General features: G+C 47.9%; 1 protein-coding gene across 1 annotated transcript; it reads right to left on the bottom strand.

Annotated features, from left to right (window-relative positions):
* Positions 1 to 3,720: 3,720 nt before the first annotated feature.
* On the bottom strand, positions 3,721 to 15,901 carry LOC140398040 (sperm microtubule associated protein 1-like). Its single transcript, XM_072486259.1, has 3 exons — positions 15,630 to 15,901; positions 10,523 to 10,622; positions 3,721 to 4,182 (listed from the first exon to the last, which is right to left on the bottom strand). The coding sequence occupies exons 1-3, from the start codon at positions 15,861 to 15,863 to the stop codon at positions 4,025 to 4,027; spliced, it is 492 nt and encodes a 163-aa protein (XP_072342360.1). The 5' UTR covers positions 15,864 to 15,901; the 3' UTR covers positions 3,721 to 4,024.
* Between the last annotated feature and the right edge of the window lie 2,005 nt (positions 15,902 to 17,906).

Genomic DNA, 17,906 nt, shown 5'->3' with positions numbered 1-17,906 from the left:
GACTCCGCACAGACAGTGACCCAAGCCAGAATCAAACCTGGGACCCTGGAGCTGTGAAGCAATTGTGCTATCCACAAGGCTACCGTGCTGCCCCAAAGATGTGCAGGCTAGGTGGATTGGCCAGGCTAAATTGCCCCTTCATTGGAAAAAATGAATTGGGTACTCTAAATTTTTTTTTTAATAAATTGCTCAATTGGAAAAAATGAATTGGGTACACTAAATTTATAAAACTAAAGAAAAAATCTGATGAAGAGTCATTATCAACCTGAAACATTAACCTCATTTCTCTCCACTGTGGCTATCTAAAATGGCCACCCGCAAAGGGACACAGACAGTACACCCCCCCCTTGTGTATTGGGCAAAGGAAAACCAGACCGAACTGAAACGTGCACCTGTTAAAGGTCAATCACCGATTTCCCCAGGACAATGGACTCAAATTAAGGAATAGCAACAGTAGCAGACTCACCGGCGCCGCCTCCCCTTATTTGGAAAGGCATACATACTTGGGACAATGGTAACTAGGATCGGATCCGCCCAGCCATCGAGGTACCCGCCCCTAATTGGCCAGTATCGATTGGGGTGATTGAGACCCTATCGATCCATTGGATCCTGAGTTAGTACCGCCCAAAAGGGCGGGAAAGAGAAGGATAAGAGGCCCTGCGCACTAGGGATCGGTCTCTTTTGGAACCGGTCTGTGCCCACACCAACTGCAGCATAACGACCAACCAAGTTCAAGACCCTCGATCGCTACCTGAGAGAGACGAGCTGCAGCTGAGACAAACCTGACGATTTCCAGCTGACAAACGTGGGGACTCAGATAAAGGCCTTATCTACCTGCACAGAGCCCGTCATCCAAACGTTAAGTAAAGGTCATCTTAGTTGATAGGTGTAGTTTAATGCGTAGCCGCATGTATCATTGCACATAGAGATAAGTCTTGTGTTCAATAATAAACTCTTTTGAACTAACATACTGGTTGTGTGGTCATTTGGTCAATACAAGAAACATACTCGCGACTTGTGGTTTGTTAATAAAAGTAGCAACACCACCAATGCTGCTTGACTTTTGCATTTCCAGCATCATCTATTTTTATTGCCAGAAGCAGTGTCCAGGAGATTCTGGGATTTTTCCTCCATACCATTCTGCATTGATACATTTCCTGTGTTTGCTGCAACTGCACGCTCTCCACTTACCTTACCTCATTTTCCATTTGGACATCCTGCCATCCAGTGAAAAACTTGCATTTCTGTAGCAACTTCCACAGCCGCTGGTCATCCCAAAACAATTTACAGCCAATGAAGTACATCTTTAAGTGTAGTTACTGTTGTAATGTAGGAAACATGGAAACAAGTATGGACAGCAAGCTCCAACAAACAGCAATGAGATGATGATCAGATAGTCTGCTTTGTTGATATTAAGGATTAACTATTGGTCCTAAGAGCGCATAAGGGGCCTTGATTTAACATAGAAATGTAGAAAATAGGAGCAGGAGGAGGCCATTCGGCCCTTTGAACCTGCTTCACTATTCATTATGATCATGACTCATCCAACTCAATAGCCTAATCCCAGCTTCCCCCATATCCTTTGATACCCTTCGCTCCAAGTGCTTTATCTAACCACTTCTTGAAAACATACAATATTTTGGCCTCAAGTATTTTCTATGCAGACAAATTCCACAGGCTCACCACTGTCTGAGTCTTCTCTATTGTGTAGCATTATACACTATATATGCTTCACCCGATGTCTATGCCTACGTATTTACATTGTGTATTTCCGTAAGTCCTATGTTTTTTATCTGCATGGACTGTACACAGAACAATACCTTTCACTGTACCTCAGTACACGTGACAATAAATCTAAATCTAAATTGGGAGTTCCCAGTGGAAGGCTCCTGATAGAGGAACTTTTCCAGCACCATTAGGGATTATGCGTGAAGAGTATTGCACAAAGTCATGATCCACCTACCTTGGCTCTGTATCCTTTTAGACACTTGACTACCAAAAATAGTCTAGTAAGAATGCCAAACCATGGGGATAGGAAGGGGGATTGGACCTAGGTAGGTTTCTCTTCCCATGGGTCGTTGCAGACTTGATGGGCCAAATGGCCTTCTTCTGCACTGTAGGGATTCAATGATTCTATGTCCCCAAATTGATAGGGAATAGTCTGCATTTAAGAATGTCATCAACATAATACTCTGACATTTATGACTCCTCTAGTAGGTACCGTAGTTTTAATGTCACATAGAATTCACAGCACAGAAAGAGGAGGGCAGCATGGTGGCACAGTGGTTAGCACTCCTGCCTCACGGCGCCGAGGTCCCAGGTTCGATCCCGGCTCTGGGTCACTGGCTGTGTGGAGTTCGTACATTCTCCCCGTGTCTGCGTGGGTTTCGCCCCCACAACCGAAAGATGTGCAGAGTAGGTAGATTGGCCACGCTAAATTGCCCCTTAATTGGAATAAATGAATTGGGTACTCTAAATTTTTTTTTTTAAATAGAAAGTGGCCTTTCAGCCTGACTGGTCCATGCTGGTACTCGTATGTCAGCCAGAGAATTCTTCCACCCTCTTCATCTCCCTTTATCAAAATGAACTTTCTATTCATTTCTCCCTCACATAATCATCTTCTAATTCCAATTCTCTTCCCGCATCGACGCACTAAGGCAAACTTTTGTCTGTTTCCATACTTAGTAATTCCTGAAACAGGTCACTAGTCTGTTGCCAGAGGCTTATAGGTTGAGGATGCGCCACTCCACAGCAAGTGTGGCTGACCAGGAGTCTCTCCCACTTTTACCGCCATCCATTGGCGTGTCGCAAGGTTCTCAGGTTGACTCGCTCAACCTGTTTGGCCGCGTTACGAACACACCTATCATGGCCAGCAAGTCCTGGTGTGGTTTCACAGCACAGAAAGAGACCCTGTGGCCCACTGTATCCGCGCCGGCCATCAAGAGGGTTGGGTGGACTCTGTACAATAAAGTAAATTAGCGCGGGCAAGAAAAATGTAATGTATACACACAACCGTTTATAAATATGAGAAAAGCCAATAAAACGATTCTCAAAAGAAAAGAAAATAGGGTCGGGTGGAGTCATTCCCCAGATCATATTGGGGGGCCTCAGGCCAAATTGGGGTGGTGGGAGGGGGGGGGGTCCCCAGCAATATTGCGGGGAGGGGCACTCCCAGGTCATATTGAGGGGGGCAGTCAGACTGGCAGCAGGAAGCCCCATGGTGAGACCTGAACCACAACCTTCTAACTTAGGAGCAAGAGTTCTACCGAAAGAGCCTCAGCTGGCATATAGACAGATGTGACAACCTCAACGTGCAAAATCTGGAGCAGGACCAGCAAACGTTTAGCTGGTTTAGCACACAGCTAAATCGCTGGCTTTGAAGGCAGGCCAGCAGCACGGTTCAATTCCCGTACCAGCCTCCCCGAACAGGCGCCGGAATGTGGCGACGAGGGGCTTTTCACAGTAACTTTGTTGAAGCCTACTTGTGACAATAAGCGATTTTCATTCATGTTGTTTTTGTTGCAATGTCAAAGATTCCTCCACAGGAATCCGCAAACTATTTGCCTTATGCGATCCGCCAAACGTGGAATAATTATTGAAGACACTCTCTATGTTAGAGCAATCTGACATTGATAAAACTGTTCAAAGCAAGAACTTCTCCATGCAGAAATGAAATACCTAATACAGAATAGATAGCTAGCTTAAAATACAGTTGCAAAATTCTGCCCCTACACACATGCTTTATTTTAGGATCAAAGGAGTTCTATATATTCGATTGCACACAATATATTGTTTACAGACTGATTATTCTTGATTATCACAGAATTATCATGTTCAATTTGTTTGACTAGAAGAGGTGAAATTATAACTATTTCAAAATTTAGCAACTGATGTATTGATTTTTCAACCCGCCAAATTGTTCGACATCACCAATGGTCCTTGGACGAAGTATGCGCTCCTGCTGGTGTTAATTTATGCCTTAAGACTTTGGAGCTGCCTGTCTTTTCACTGTTGTGTTCACATGTTAATGTAGCGGGAGACAGGTAACCCGCCCAAAATTGGAAGGATTTTGCCTCAGGCTGGGTGTGTTTCTTCGGAATCCAAACCTTCCATTGTATCCGTTTATTGGCTTGAGATCTGCCAAAAATCCTCGGTGGCCGACTATGTAATCATGCGAGTGACCTGCAAAATCAATACACGCAGAATAAAATCCCAATCTCGTTTTGGCCGTGATCTACTGGCCTCACTACGCCTGACTCGGGAATCTGTTTCATTTCCATTAAATCGCGCCCATTGCGTTTCACACAAAATCTACGGCCTTTCAACCCAACTCGTGCGCATGTTGGGGTTCATTCTGCAATAAAGCCTCCTCCCATTTCATTTTTTTAAATATAAATTTAGAATACCCAATTCTTTTTTTTTCCAATTAACGGGCGATTTAGCGTGGCCAATCCACCTACCCTGCACATTTTTGGGTTGTGGGGGTGAGACTCACGCAGACACGGGGGGAATCCTCAATTTCCTTCTCCCGTGTGCACCAAGATTCCCTTTAACTAAGTTTCCAGTACACCATCTGATGAAGAGTAGGTGACAAAATTCCTCTTCAATTCTTTGTTTGATTCTTATATAATTATGCCCGTCCCCAACAAGTGTTGGCCAATTAGACCCCCGTGAGCCTCATGGAATGCGAGCTTCTCCGATGGGATGCGGGGGCCCTATCAATAGAGTAATGGACGCTAACATAAAAGCCGAGATAGGATAGGAGCCAGCGAGAGTAGTCCCGGCTGGGACCTGAATGTTGTGTGTATATAGTTTTGTTTATATTCACAAACCGAACTCCTCTCTGACCACTAAAATTGAACCCGGGTCCTCAGCGACTGTTAAGGAACTTTGGTTGAAAATAAAATGTCTCTTCAGAACATGGCCCAAATCCTGGAAAGTATCATTGAAAATGTGAAGTCTGGGGCAGCACGGTGGCACAGTTGTTAGCCTCACGGTGGCGAGGACCTGGGTTCGACCCCGGCCCCGGGTCACTGTCCGTGTGGAGTTTTCACATTCTCCCCATGCCTGCGTGGGTCTCATCCCCACAACCCAAAAAGATGTGCAGGGCAGGTGGATTGGCCACACTAAATTGCCCCTTAATTGAAAACAAAAAAAAATTGGCTATTTTAACATTTAAAAACATAGGTATGTTAAAAGAAAAAGATGGGCAGAGACAATTCCAGGTCCCTGAACAGTCATGGGAATTTATTTTTATTTTGTTTTAAAATTTAGAGTACACAATTCATTTTGTCCAATTAAGGGCAATTTAGCGTGACAAATCCACCTAGCCAGCACATCTTTGGGCTGTGGGGGCAAAACCCACGCAGACCTGGGGAGAATGTGCAAACTCCACACGGACAGTGACCCAGAGCCGGGATCGAACCTGGGACCTCAGCGCCGTGAGGCAGCAATGCTAACCACTGTGCCATCATGTTGCCCTGTCATGGGAATTTATAATGAGGAACAAAGAAATGGATGACCAACTAAATAAATAATTTGGCTCTGTATTCACAAAGGAGGTCACAAATAACATACCAGAAATGTTGGGAAACACAGGGTTTGGTAAGAGGAAGAAAATGAGTATTAGTAGTGAAATGGTGTTGGAGAAATTGATGGGATTGAAGGCCAATAAATCCTCAGGTGCTGATAATCTGCATCCCAGAGTGCTTAAAGCAGTGGCCCTAGAAGTAGTGGATGTGTTGGTGGTCATCTTCTAAGATTCTATAGACTCTGGAACAGTTCCTACAGATTGGAGGGTAACTAATGTAAATCCACTATTAAAAAGGGAGAGAACAATGTCCGTGTGGAGTTTGCACATTCTCTCCATGTTTGCGTGGGTTTCGCCCCCACAACCCAAAGATGTAGGTGGATTGGCCACATTAAATGGCCCCTTAATTGGAAAAGTGAATTGGGTACTCTAAATTTTTTTTAAAAGGGAGAGAAAACATGGAATAATAGACGAATCAGCCTGATGTTGGTTGTGGGGAAAATGCTAGACTCTATTCAAAAAGATATAATAGCAGAGCACTTGAAACACATTGGCAGGATCGGACAGAGTCAGCATAGATTTACAAAAGGGAAATCATGCTTGAAAAATCTACTGGAATTCTTCGAGAATGTGACTAGTAGAGTATTTGGTATTTCAGAAGGCTTTCGACAAAGTCCCACATAATATATTAGCGGGTAAAATTAAAGCGCATGGGAATGGGACAGTGTATTGAGATGGATAGAAAATGGGTTGGCAAACAGGAAACAAAGTGTAGGAATAAACGGGTCTTTTTCCGAATGGCAGGCAGTGACTAGTGGGGTACTGCAGGGATAAGTGCTCGGACCCCATGATTTAGATGAGGGAAATAAATGTGATGTCTCAAAATTTTCAGATGACACAAAGCTGGGTGGGAGGGTGAGCTGTGAGGAGGATGCCAAGATGCTTCGGTGTGATTTGGACAAGATGACTGAGTGGGCAAAAGCATGGCAGATGCAGTATAATGTGGATAAATGTGTGGTTAGGGGATGGTTTAGCACAGTGGGCTAAACAGCTGGCTTGTAATGCAGAACAAGGCCAGCAGCATGGGTTCAATTCCCATACCTGCCTCCCCGAACAGGTGCTGGAATGTGGCGAATAGGGGCTTTTCACAGTAACTTCATTGAAGCCTACTTGTGACAATAAGCGATTATTATTATTATCCATTTTGGTAGCAAAAATAGGAAGCCATCTTAATGGCTATAGATTGGGAATGTGCAGCGAGACCTGGGTGTACTTGTACACCTGTATGCTGAAGGTAAGCATGCACCTGGAGCAGGTGGTAAGGAAGGCAAATGGTATATTGGCCTTCATAGCGAGAGGATTTGAGTACAAGAACAAGGATGCCTTGCTGCAATTATACAGGGCCTTGATGAGACCACACCTGGAATATTGTGTGCAGTTTTGGTCTCCTCATCTGAGGAAGGTGTTCCTGCTCTAGATGGAGTGAGTGCAGAGAAGCTTTACCAGGCCGATTCCTGAGATGGCAGGACTGACGTAGGATGAGGGATTGAGTCAGTTAGGATTATATTCACTGAAGTTCAGAAGAATGAGGGAGGCTCTCATATAAACCTATAAAATTCTAATCGGACGAGACAGGGTAGATGCAGGAAGGATGTTCCCAATGGCTGGGGACTCCAGAGTCTAAGGACATGGGAGGAACCATTTAGACTGAGATGAGGAGAAATATATTCACCCAGAGAGTGGTGAGCCTGTGGAATTCGCTAGCACAGAAAGCAGTTGAGGCCAAACTAGTGTATATTTTCAGGAAGCAGCTAGATATAGCTCTTGCCGCTAAAGTAACCAAAGGATATGGGGGAAAGTGGGAACAGGTTACTGAGTTGGATGATCAGCTGTGATCATAATGAATGGCGGAGCAGGCTCGAAGGGCCTCATGGCCTCATCATGCTCCTATTTTCCATGTTTCTATACTTAAAAAATAAAAGACCTTTCAATGTCTTTGCCCGTCAACTTATTTCCAAAAAGGTGATGCAATACCTGATAGAAGCAAACAATGAGATACATCATGGGACAATGATAATCAGACACAAGCTGTTGTTACATTATGTTGTTCGGCACCAAATGACCCTGTCATTGAATTCAATGGCTATTATTCAAGCTCACTGGGAACTACCAACATTGCGTTAATGTGTACATTTGGACTCCGTGCAGAAAGCAAAAGTATTTTGTTTTCCTTACTAGTATGGTTAATGTGAGAATGCAATTCTTTTGTAATCAACTACAGGTTGTTTTTCTGCAGTGTTGCCCTAATTAGACCCTCTCATGCTGCGCTCATCTTCCCACAGAAAATTACAAAGACATTTTTAAAATGTCTCTTGGTATCCAACAATTCTTTGTTTTTGTTATACATTTTGTGCTGAAGTGGAGATCGCTCTCCATTCCGGACCTACATGTCCCAGCACCCAAGTTTAGAGTTTCGAACATATCTGCCTTGTGGGAGGTTCCTTCTTAACCCTTCTGTGTAGATGTTATCTGTGAATAAAGTGGCACAGTTTTTCTGTGTCATGAACTAAAGAGGAAGTTAATTTCTTTGGGAAAGCAGTTTTCACATTTGATTATTTTCCTGCAATCATCCCAACATGCCAAACTTCAGAAAAGTTTGGAAAAATCCTTAGTACAGAAAATTATTAAAACTGTTTCTTGGGGCGGCACGGTGACACAGTGGTTACTGTCCGTGTGGAGTTTGCATATTCTCCCCATGTCTGTGTGGGTTTCACCCCCACAACCCAAAGATGTGCAGGTTAGGTGGATTGGCCACGCTAAATTGCCCCTTAAATGGAGAAAAAATATTTGGGTACTCTAAATTTTTTTAAAAACTGTTTCTTAATTCGATTTCATTGGACAAATGCTTCCAGGTGGGAGAAACCTTGAAAGTTCATAAGCAAAGTACTGCAAATGTTGGAGATCTGAAATAATAGCAGAAAATATTGAAAATACTCAGTGGATCAGACAGCATCTGTGGAGACATGACAAAAGTAGAGTTTCAGCAAAAACGGCAACTACTGTGAAATAAGCTTTCTTTTCTGTATCCTTTTTTAAAATAAATTTAGATTACCCAATTCATTTTTTCCAATTAAGGGGCAATTTAGTGTGGCCAATCCACCTACTTTGCACATCTTTGGGTTGTGGGGGCGAAACCCACACAGACACGGGGAGAATGTGCAAACTCCACACGGACAGTGACCCAGGGCCGGGATCAAACCTGGGACCTCGGCGCTGTGAGGCAGCAGGGCTAACCCAGTGTGCCACCGTGCTGTCTGCTTTTCTGGATCCTAACTGCACTCATGAGCCCCATTCATGCTCTTGTGAAACTAATTAAGCTGGGAGGTGCTTTGACTCAACAGTATTTAAATTCTGGAATGCATAAGGGAAAGAAAAGAAAGGTTAGTCAGCTCCTGTAACAAATAGAGAGAGTCAGTTAACATTTTGGTGGGACCCTTCGTCACATGTTTTCTAAACTCACTATGTTAAAGTAATGTGCGAACTGCCATCAATCTGAATGCTGGACAAATGTTGCTAAGCTTTTACAAGTTTGAGGGTTTTTTGAAAAAAATGTATTTTTGTCATGTGAGATATGGGTATCTTGAAAGGTCACCTGGCTAGATAACTCAATAATTTTGTAAGCCCTCATCCTTGCTAGCCATAGTATTCCCTCATTCTGACTGAAAAAAAATCATAAGAACATAAGAACATAAAAACTAAGAGCAGGGTAGGCCATCTGAACCTTCGAGCCTGCTCCGCCATTCAATGAGATCATAAGAACATAAGATCTTGGCTGATGTTTTGTGGACTCAGCTCCACTTTTCCGCCTGAACACCATAGCCCTTTATTCCTTTATTCTTCAAAAAACTATCTTTCTTTATCTTGAAAACATTTAATGAAGGAGCCTCAACTGCTTCACTGGGCAGGGAATTCCATAGAGTCACAGCCCTTTGGGTGAAGACGTTCCTCCTAAACTCAGTCCTAAATCTACTTCCCCGTATTTTGATGCTATGCCCCCTAGTTCTGCTTTCACCCGCCAGTGGAAACACCGCCCTGCATCTATCCTATCTATTCCCTTCATAATTTTATATGTTTCTATAAGATCCCCCCGCATCCTTCTAAATTCCAACGAGTACAGTCCCAGTCTACTCAACCTCTCCTCGTAATCCCACCCTTAACTCTGGGATTAACCTAGTTAATCTCCTCTGCACATCCTCCAGCGCCAGTACGTCCTTTCTCAGGTAAGGAGACCAAAACTGAACTTGATACTCCAGACGTGGCCTCACTAACACCTTATACAGTTATCAAGTCTCATTGCGCTGTCTGCAAATGGACCTCAAGATTATGCAGCTCCCTGACTTCTTTGAACTTCCTGTCTGCTCGTAACGTGAAGCTGTCAAAGCATTAACTCACCCCGGAACCAGTTGGAAAAGTGGACCACGGTCCATCTAGTTTGGCTTCTGCCAATCTTCTAGTTACATGATATTAAAATAATGGAGTTAGTCACTAACCACAGCAAACTTGGTGCCAAACTGGGCACTGTTTACTGATTTACCTCATTATCTGCCCAATACTTCTGTTGTATTTCTTTCTTTTCTACCTTTCTGGTATCTTGCAGTATGAATTGTGGCCCATAGGTCAAGTTTCTCAACACAAGAATCTTCTCTATTTTATCAGATAAATCTCTGGGATTTGCACCCAAATTCCCTACACTATCTGGATGGACAGGAACTGATTGGAGGGTCAGATGCTGTTGTTTGAAAGCAGCCACCCGACTTGCCTTGGATCTAACCCTTGTTTGTAAAACCCTTTGTTCTCGACCCAAGCAATTAGTTTGGGACCAACGCTTCCGAAGCCAATTCCGCCCCCTTGGAAATATCTGATATACACTGAAAACAGAATCAAGAAATATTACATCTGAATTATTTTTGTTCAGGATTTAAAACTACGTACCTGCTCCAAATGCATTTCTCTTGGTAAGGTACCTTTGAGCTGGTCCATATTTGTAAAAATAGTCCACAAGCCAGCCGCTGCTCGATGTCCCACCATGATCCTAACAAAGATTATTTATTGATTAAATTGACTTTAATGAGTTGAACACCCATACTAAATAGTCTGCTGCATCGCTTTCAACTTTAACATAACTTTTTTTATTCCCCATCCTCCCCTCCCCCTGCCCCCATTTTGAAGCCTAAACCATCCCCATCTCGCCATTCTCTCCTCACGCTGTTGAGTATTGTCCCAAAGGCGCTGGTTTTCCTTGTTTCTTGCTCAAGAGAGCATTTTATTATACAATGTCTTAACAATGAGCATTAACTTGAGTCTATGTCCTTCAGGTGAATAAAAACTGAGGCTGATTCTATCTGCACTCGAAAACCACGCACACACGTTTCCACTGTACAGTGATCAGGAATGGAAAATAATACTGGCATCCCTTATGCCATTCCCACCTCAGGTAAACAAGCACAGCACAGGATGTGAGTTTCTTCTTGGTGTGCATGGTTCAGTTTCACACAAGGTAATATGCTGAGCATCTGAACCATTGAGGAAGATTTTAATATTACCTCACTATGTTTAACTGCAACTTAATACTGGGGCCAAAACCACAACTGAGCTCTTGCATTTGTGCTTCTGTTCCACCATGAGGAAGATGCAATGGTACTTTCACTTTAGCATAAACCATGTGCAATCGAGATACATTTATAGAACACAGGTGTTGGGGTATGGTCAGTACACTGCAATTTGGACCCATTCCACAGGCCTGGGGTGAACCTTGCTTGCTGACTGGCAGGGTACAGTTTACACTGAGTCTGACCTGCTGCGTTCAATAACATTTCAAATGCATTTAAAGGACAATGATTAAAATGCTGAGATTCTGACCAGTTTGCTCAATGACTCAGAGGCTATAGAAATCCCACCCCCACAGTGCGTGAACCGTGCGTCCACCAACGCGACGCGTGCCCGCTGTCCGCGGCGGTGCCGTCGTGCAGCCTCCTGGACATAACTAGCACCCGAGCAGTGTCTGCGTCCTGCGCCCCTCCCCCCACCCTGATGTGCCCCATCATCCTCCTCCTACACATCCTCCTCTTCCCCATCCCCCTCGTTTGCGTTAGCTCCGTTAGCGTCGGGTCCTCCCTCCGACTCCTCCACCAGGGCATCTCCCCTCTGCATGGCAATGTTGTGCAGCGCGCAGCAGACCACAACCATGCGACCGACCCTGTCGGGCCGGTACTGCAGGGCCCCTCCGGAGCGGTCCAGGCATCTCAATCACATCTTCAGCAGGCCGAAGCGCCGCTCCACCACACCCCTGGTTGCTGCATGTGCCTCGTTGTATAGGCTCTCCGCGTTGGTGTGAGGCCTCCGTATTGGCGTCAGCAGCCATGACCTCAACGGATAGCCCTTGTCGCCCAGCAACCAGCCCCTCAGCCGGGGGGGGGGCGGGGGGGCATCCATCGAACATTGCGGGGATGAATGACTGTGCCAGAATGTAGGCGTCATGCACACTCCCGGGGTACCTTGCACACACGTGCATGATCTTCATGTGGGGGTCGCACACCACCTGAATGTTCATGGAGCATGCGCCCTTCCTGTTCATGAACACTTCCCTGTTGTCTGCAGGCGGGCGCATGGGGACGTGCACACCATCGATGACACCCTGGACCATCGGTATCCCGGCCACCTTGGCGAATCCACGTGCCCGTGCTTCCTGCTGTGCTCGGTCCTCGGGGAACTTAATGTACCTGTCCGCGATGGCGTACAAGGCGTCGGTCACGGCCCTGATGCACCTGTGGACCGATGCCTGTGATACCCCGGAGAGGTCCCCGCTCGGCGCCTGGAAGGAACCGGTCGCATAAAAGTTTAGGGCCACCGTCACCTTGACAGAGACTGGTATAGCGTGTCCTCCACCCGTTCCACATGGTGCGAGGTGCGCCATGAGGTGGCATATATGTGCGACCATCTCCCTGCTGAACCGTAGTCTCCTCCTGCATGTGATGTCCGGTAGGGCCTCGAATGACATTCTGTCACGGTACACCCTCGGCCTTGCTGGACGCCTGTGGGGCCCTGGCACCACCATCAGTGGATCCTCCTGCTCCACCTGCTCCTCCTCCTCCTCCCTCCAGCTCCCCCCCCAAGCACTTCCTCTGCATTCCTCGCCGCCAGGAGGTCAATGTTCCCCTCGGCATCCCCCTGTACATTCGGGTACTGACCGCCTGCAGCCTGCGCGGCGACGACGGGGCACTCCGCGGCCACCCCCTCTGCTGCGCCGGCAACCGCTGCATGTGCAGCCACTGTGGGCCGTCCGACTCTAAGCTGCCGGATGGCAAACTCCAGAACTGCGGCTCCAACCACGGCAGTGAACATCGCTGTCTGGTTGGCATACTTGGTGACCTGCAGGAGGGTGGTGGGGGGCCGAGTAACAACATGTTACACGGAGGTTCTTCCACACCTCGCCAGCCGGGTTGCATGGGAGACCTGTGTGCCCCGGTGGCCTGGTCGCGCTGCAGACACGCAGCCAGCCTGACACCTGGTCACTGTCTGCGTCCACTGGTCAGTTCACACAGTACTACTCACCAGTGTGCCACTCGCCTGTGCCCATCAGCCACACGCACCCTGCGGCCATGTCCTCGTCACCGTCCTGCTATATCAGGGCGGCTGACATGTTGCATCTGCGGATGGACGATACCATCCACACTCTCCCTCACCCCCCCCCACCTGCACACTCTCCCTCACCCCCCTCCCACCTGCACACTCTCCCTCACCCCCCTCCCACCTGCACACTCTCCCTCACCCCCCTCCCACCTGCACACTCTCCCTCACCCCCCTCCCACCTGCACACTCTCCCTTTCCCACGTGCACACTCTCCCTCACCCCCCCTCCCACCTGCACACTCTCCCTCATCCCCCTCCCACCTGCACACTCTCCCTCATCCCCCTCCCACCTGCACACTCTCCCTCATCCCCCTCCCACCTGCACACTCTCCCTCGCCCCCCTCCCACCTGCACACTCTCCCTCACTCCCCTCCCACCTGCACACTCTCCCGCCCCCCTCCCACCTGCACACTCTCCCTTTCCCACGTGCACACTCTCCCTCACCCCCCCTCCCACCTGCACACTCTCCCTCACCCTCCTCCCACCTGCACACTCTCCCTAACCCCCCCCCTCCCAGCTGCACACTCTCCCTCACCCCCCTCCCACCTGCACACTCTCCCTAACCACCCCTCCCACCTGCAGTCTTCCTCACCCCTCCTCCCACCTGCACACTCTCCCTCACCACCCCCCCCAGCTGCACACTCTCCCTCATTCCCCCTCCCACCTGCACACGCTCCCTCACCCCCCCTCCCACCTGCAGTCTTCCTCACCCCCCTCCCACCTGCACACGCTCCCTCACCCCCCCCCTCCCACCTGCACACTCTCCCTCATCCCCCCCGTTGGCCGCAGCCTTCTCGGGGAAGCCGAGCCGGTCTCCGGGCGCTGCGCTACAGTCCGCTCACCTCCTCACTGCTCAGCGTCAGCCAGCACGACTGGCTGACAACTTTAAATAGCAGGTGAGAACGGCGACGGCGTGACCCCAGTTCACGCCGTCGGAACTTCGGCCTATCCGGGCCTGAGAATAGTGGGGGTGCCGGAGAATCGCCATTTTGGGGGTCTCGGGCGATTCTCCGGCCTGCGCCGCGCGGAACTCAACGGGCCCGTTCTCGCCGCTTGGGAGAATCGCGGGAGGGCGTCAGACCAGCGTCGCGGGAAAATCTGGCGACCCAGACGATTCTCCCAATCGGCGCGGGAGCGGAGAATTGCACCCCAGACCTCCAAGAGAGTCAGGGGGCAGAGGTGAGAGTAATGGCCATTACTAAGGAGAAGGTTCTGGGGAAACTGAAAGGTCTGAAGGTGGATAATTCACCTGGACCGGATGGACTACACCCCAGGGTTCTAAAAGAGATAGCTGAGGAGATTGTGGAGGCATTGGTGATGATCTTTCAGGAATCACTGGAGGCAGGGAGGGTCCCAAAGGACTGGAAAATGGCTAATGTAACACCACTGTTTAAGAAGGCAGTGAGGCAGAAGATGGGAAATTATAGGCCGGTTAGTCTGATTTTGGTTGTTGGTAAGATTTTAGAGTCTATTATTAAGGATCAGATTGCAGGGTACTTGGAAGTGCATGGTAAAATAGGACTGAGTCAGCATGGCTTCATCAAGGGGAGGTCATGCCTGACAAATCTGTTAGAATTCTTTGAGGCGGTAGGGTAACAAGGAAGTTAGACAAGGGAGAGAACCAGTGGAGGTGATCTATTTAGATTTCCAGAAGGCTTTTGACAGGATTACGTATAGGAGGCTGTTACATAAATTAAGAGCCCATGGTGTTAAGGGTAAGATCCTGGCGTGGATAGAGGATTGGCAGACAGACAGAAGGCAGAGATTGGGGATAAAGGGGTCTTTTTCAAGATGGCAGTCGGTGACTAGTGGTGGGCTCGGTGTTTGAACCACAACTTTTCACAATACACATTAACGATCTGGAAGAAGGAACTGAGAGCTCTGTTGCAGATGATACAAAGATGTGCAGAGGGACAGGTAGTGTTGAGGAAGCAGGAAGGCTGCAGAAGGACGTGGACAGGCTAGGAGAGTGGGCAAAGAAGTGGCAGATGGAATACAATGTGGAAAAGTGTGAGGTTGTGCACTTTGCGTTTCTCCGGGTGCTCCGGTTTCCTCCCACAGTCCAAAGATGTGCAGGTTAGGTGGATTGGCTGTGTTAAATTTCCCCTTTCGTCCAAATGGTTAGGTGGCGTTACAGGGATAGGGCAGGGGCGTGGGTCTAGGAGGGGGTGCTCTTTTGAAGAGTCAGTGCCGACTCGAGGGGCCGAATGGCCTCCTTCTGCACTGTAGAGGTTCTATGATTTATGAATGAAAACCTTCCACAGCACAGACTGAGAGGTGTAGGGGCTGCTGTCAGTGAATTATATTTTTACTGTGTGGTCAACTGGATCATGCCCGGCTTCGAGCCGCCAGCTGAGTGGCCAGCGTGGACATCGGCTCAGCTCTTCGGAAGTGCAAACTCGCGAAGGTACCTGGTTGGTCCTCTTCAGAAGCTTTCTCATTTCCCTGCTCTGAAAGTTGAACATCGTGGCCGGGTCAGATTGAGCGTTGTAAGGCGGGATAACGTCGCATAGTTTGGGGTTGATTTTGCCATAGCCGCTGGCGGTGGAGGCGACCGCCACGCCGTCTAAAATAAAACCTCTTTCCTTTTTGAAATATTCATAATCCAGGCAGCAGACCCCAGTGGGACAGGGACTTTTGTTCATGCTTACAGCTCCGGGTCAGGTATGGGCTCAATCCTGTAAACCAGACACAACCAGCCCAGCCCCAGCTGTTGTCACAGGGCGCCTCACTGTTACGTTTAAACTTTGCAACCAGCGTTTTTTTTACAACCGGCAATCTCGGTGCAAATGAAATATTTCCTTAATTTTGAACTGAACATTTCTTTCATCACACAGAAGCTAGCGTTAGTTTACATTGTTTTATTTTTAAAAAAAATTTGAGTACCCAATTAAGGTGCAATTTAGCATGTCCAATCCACCTACCTTTTTTTTAGTAAGAAGTCTTACAACACCTGGTTAAAGCCCAACAGGTTTGTTTCAAATCACTAGCTTTCGGAGCACTGCTCCTTCCTCAGGTGAATGGAGAGGTATGTTCCAGAAACATATATATAGACAAAGTCAAAGATGCCAGACAATGCTTAGAATGCGAGCATTTGCAGGTAATTAAGTCTTTATAGATCCAGAGATAGGGGTAACCCCAGGTGAGAGAGGTGTGAATTGTCTGAAGCCGGGACAGTTGGTAGGATTTCGCAAGCCCAGGCCAGATGGTGTGGGATGAATGTGACGCGACATGAATCCAAGGTCCCGGTTGAGGCCGCACTCATGTGTGTGGAACTTGGCTATAAGTTTCTGCTCGGCGATTCTGCGTTTCACGTGTTCTGAAGGCCGCCTTGAGCCTAAACCCTGGCCCATAACTGCATTGCAGTGCTGATGTAAGCCTACTTGTGACAATAAAGATTATGATTATACGAACAGACTTGTAGGATACAAGCGGCTTGTCTAGATAGGACACGTGATCGGCGCAAGTTTAGGGGGCCTGTTCCTGTACTGTTCTTTGTTCTGCCCCCTGTCCCTCTACCCTCCCCCCTCTTCCATTATCTGAATTTTGCGCTTCAAGCGATCTGAAGGCTTACCCTGAGATCAGAGGCTGAATTCCCTTGACTGCTGAAGGGTTCCTTCACAGACTCCGCACAGACAGTGACCCAAACCTGGGACCGTGGCGCTGTGAAGCAACAGTGCTACCCATTGTGCTACCATACCTTGCACATCTTTTATAGGGTTGTGGGGGTGAGACCCACGCTGACACGGGGAGAATGTGCAAACGCCACACGAACAGTGACCCAGGGGCGGGATCGAACCCGTGTCCTCGGCGCCATGAGGCAGGAGTGCTAACCAGTGCCACCGAGCCGCCCTTCAGTTTGCAGTTTTAGTCGCCATTTAGACCATTGCACTCATTGTGAACCTTCCTGTGAGGAGCGACATCTTACCAAGTACTTATTGATCAACACAGCTACAGAGAAAGATTGGCAACACCCAGAGTTCAACCAGCGACTGATAACCATATGGTGGAAGCGGGAAATTAATAAAATGCAAATTTTTAGAATCGTCAATTTTTTTTTGTCCTGCCCTCTGTACAATATATTGCCCATAGGCAATTTAACTACTGCACTATTTAAAGCCTCACTTTGTACAAGTTCTCCTCCAAGCCACACATCATCCTGACACCGCTTCACCGTGGCTGAATCAAAATCCCAAAACTCCAGTACTTGACCAGAACACACACAAACGGGTTCTTCCCGGAGGTGGAGGAAAAATGTTAACGGTGCCAGGGAGGCCCAGCCAACCACACATTCTGGTACTGTCCCAGATTTGTTGGGTTCTGGACAACCTTTTTTGAGTACATGTTCAAGATGGTGGGGGTGAGCAAGGAGCCATGACCACTAGTGGCGGTCCTTGGTGGTATCGGACCCAGAACTCTTTACGGGGAAAGGCCGTTGCCCTAGCCTCCCTGATCGCCTACTGGAGACTCCTGCGTGGCTGGGGAACCGCAGTGCCACCCAAGGTCACCGACTGGCTGTCCGACTTAGCGGACTTGCTTAAATTGGAAAATTCTCCATTCGAGGAAGGCTTCCACAACACGTGGAAGCAATTTGCCAACCTGTTCCAAGACCAGTTTGTGACCAACAACCAATAAGGAGGGGGGGGGAGAAGAGGGATGGGGAGAAAGGACCGTGACCGAACAGATAA

This window comes from Scyliorhinus torazame, chromosome 21 (genome assembly GCF_047496885.1).
Source record: "Scyliorhinus torazame isolate Kashiwa2021f chromosome 21, sScyTor2.1, whole genome shotgun sequence".
Classification (NCBI taxonomy): Eukaryota; Metazoa; Chordata; class Chondrichthyes; order Carcharhiniformes; family Scyliorhinidae; genus Scyliorhinus; species Scyliorhinus torazame.
The sequence above is the reverse complement of the archived record's forward strand: the minus strand, read 5'-3'. Positions and strand labels throughout refer to the sequence as shown.

Coding starts and splice junctions, on each gene's coding strand:
- LOC140398040 (XM_072486259.1), bottom strand. CDS start 15,863: ATGAACAAAAGTCCCTGTCCCACTGGGGTCTGCTGCCTGGATTATGAA. Junction 10,623..15,629: donor TTCTGAAGAGGACCAACCAG/GTACCTTCGCGA, acceptor AATCTTTGTTAG/GATCATGGTGGGACATCGAG. Junction 4,183..10,522: donor GAGAAATGCATTTGGAGCAG/GTACGTAGTTTT, acceptor TTGATTTTGCAG/GTCACTCGCATGATTACATA.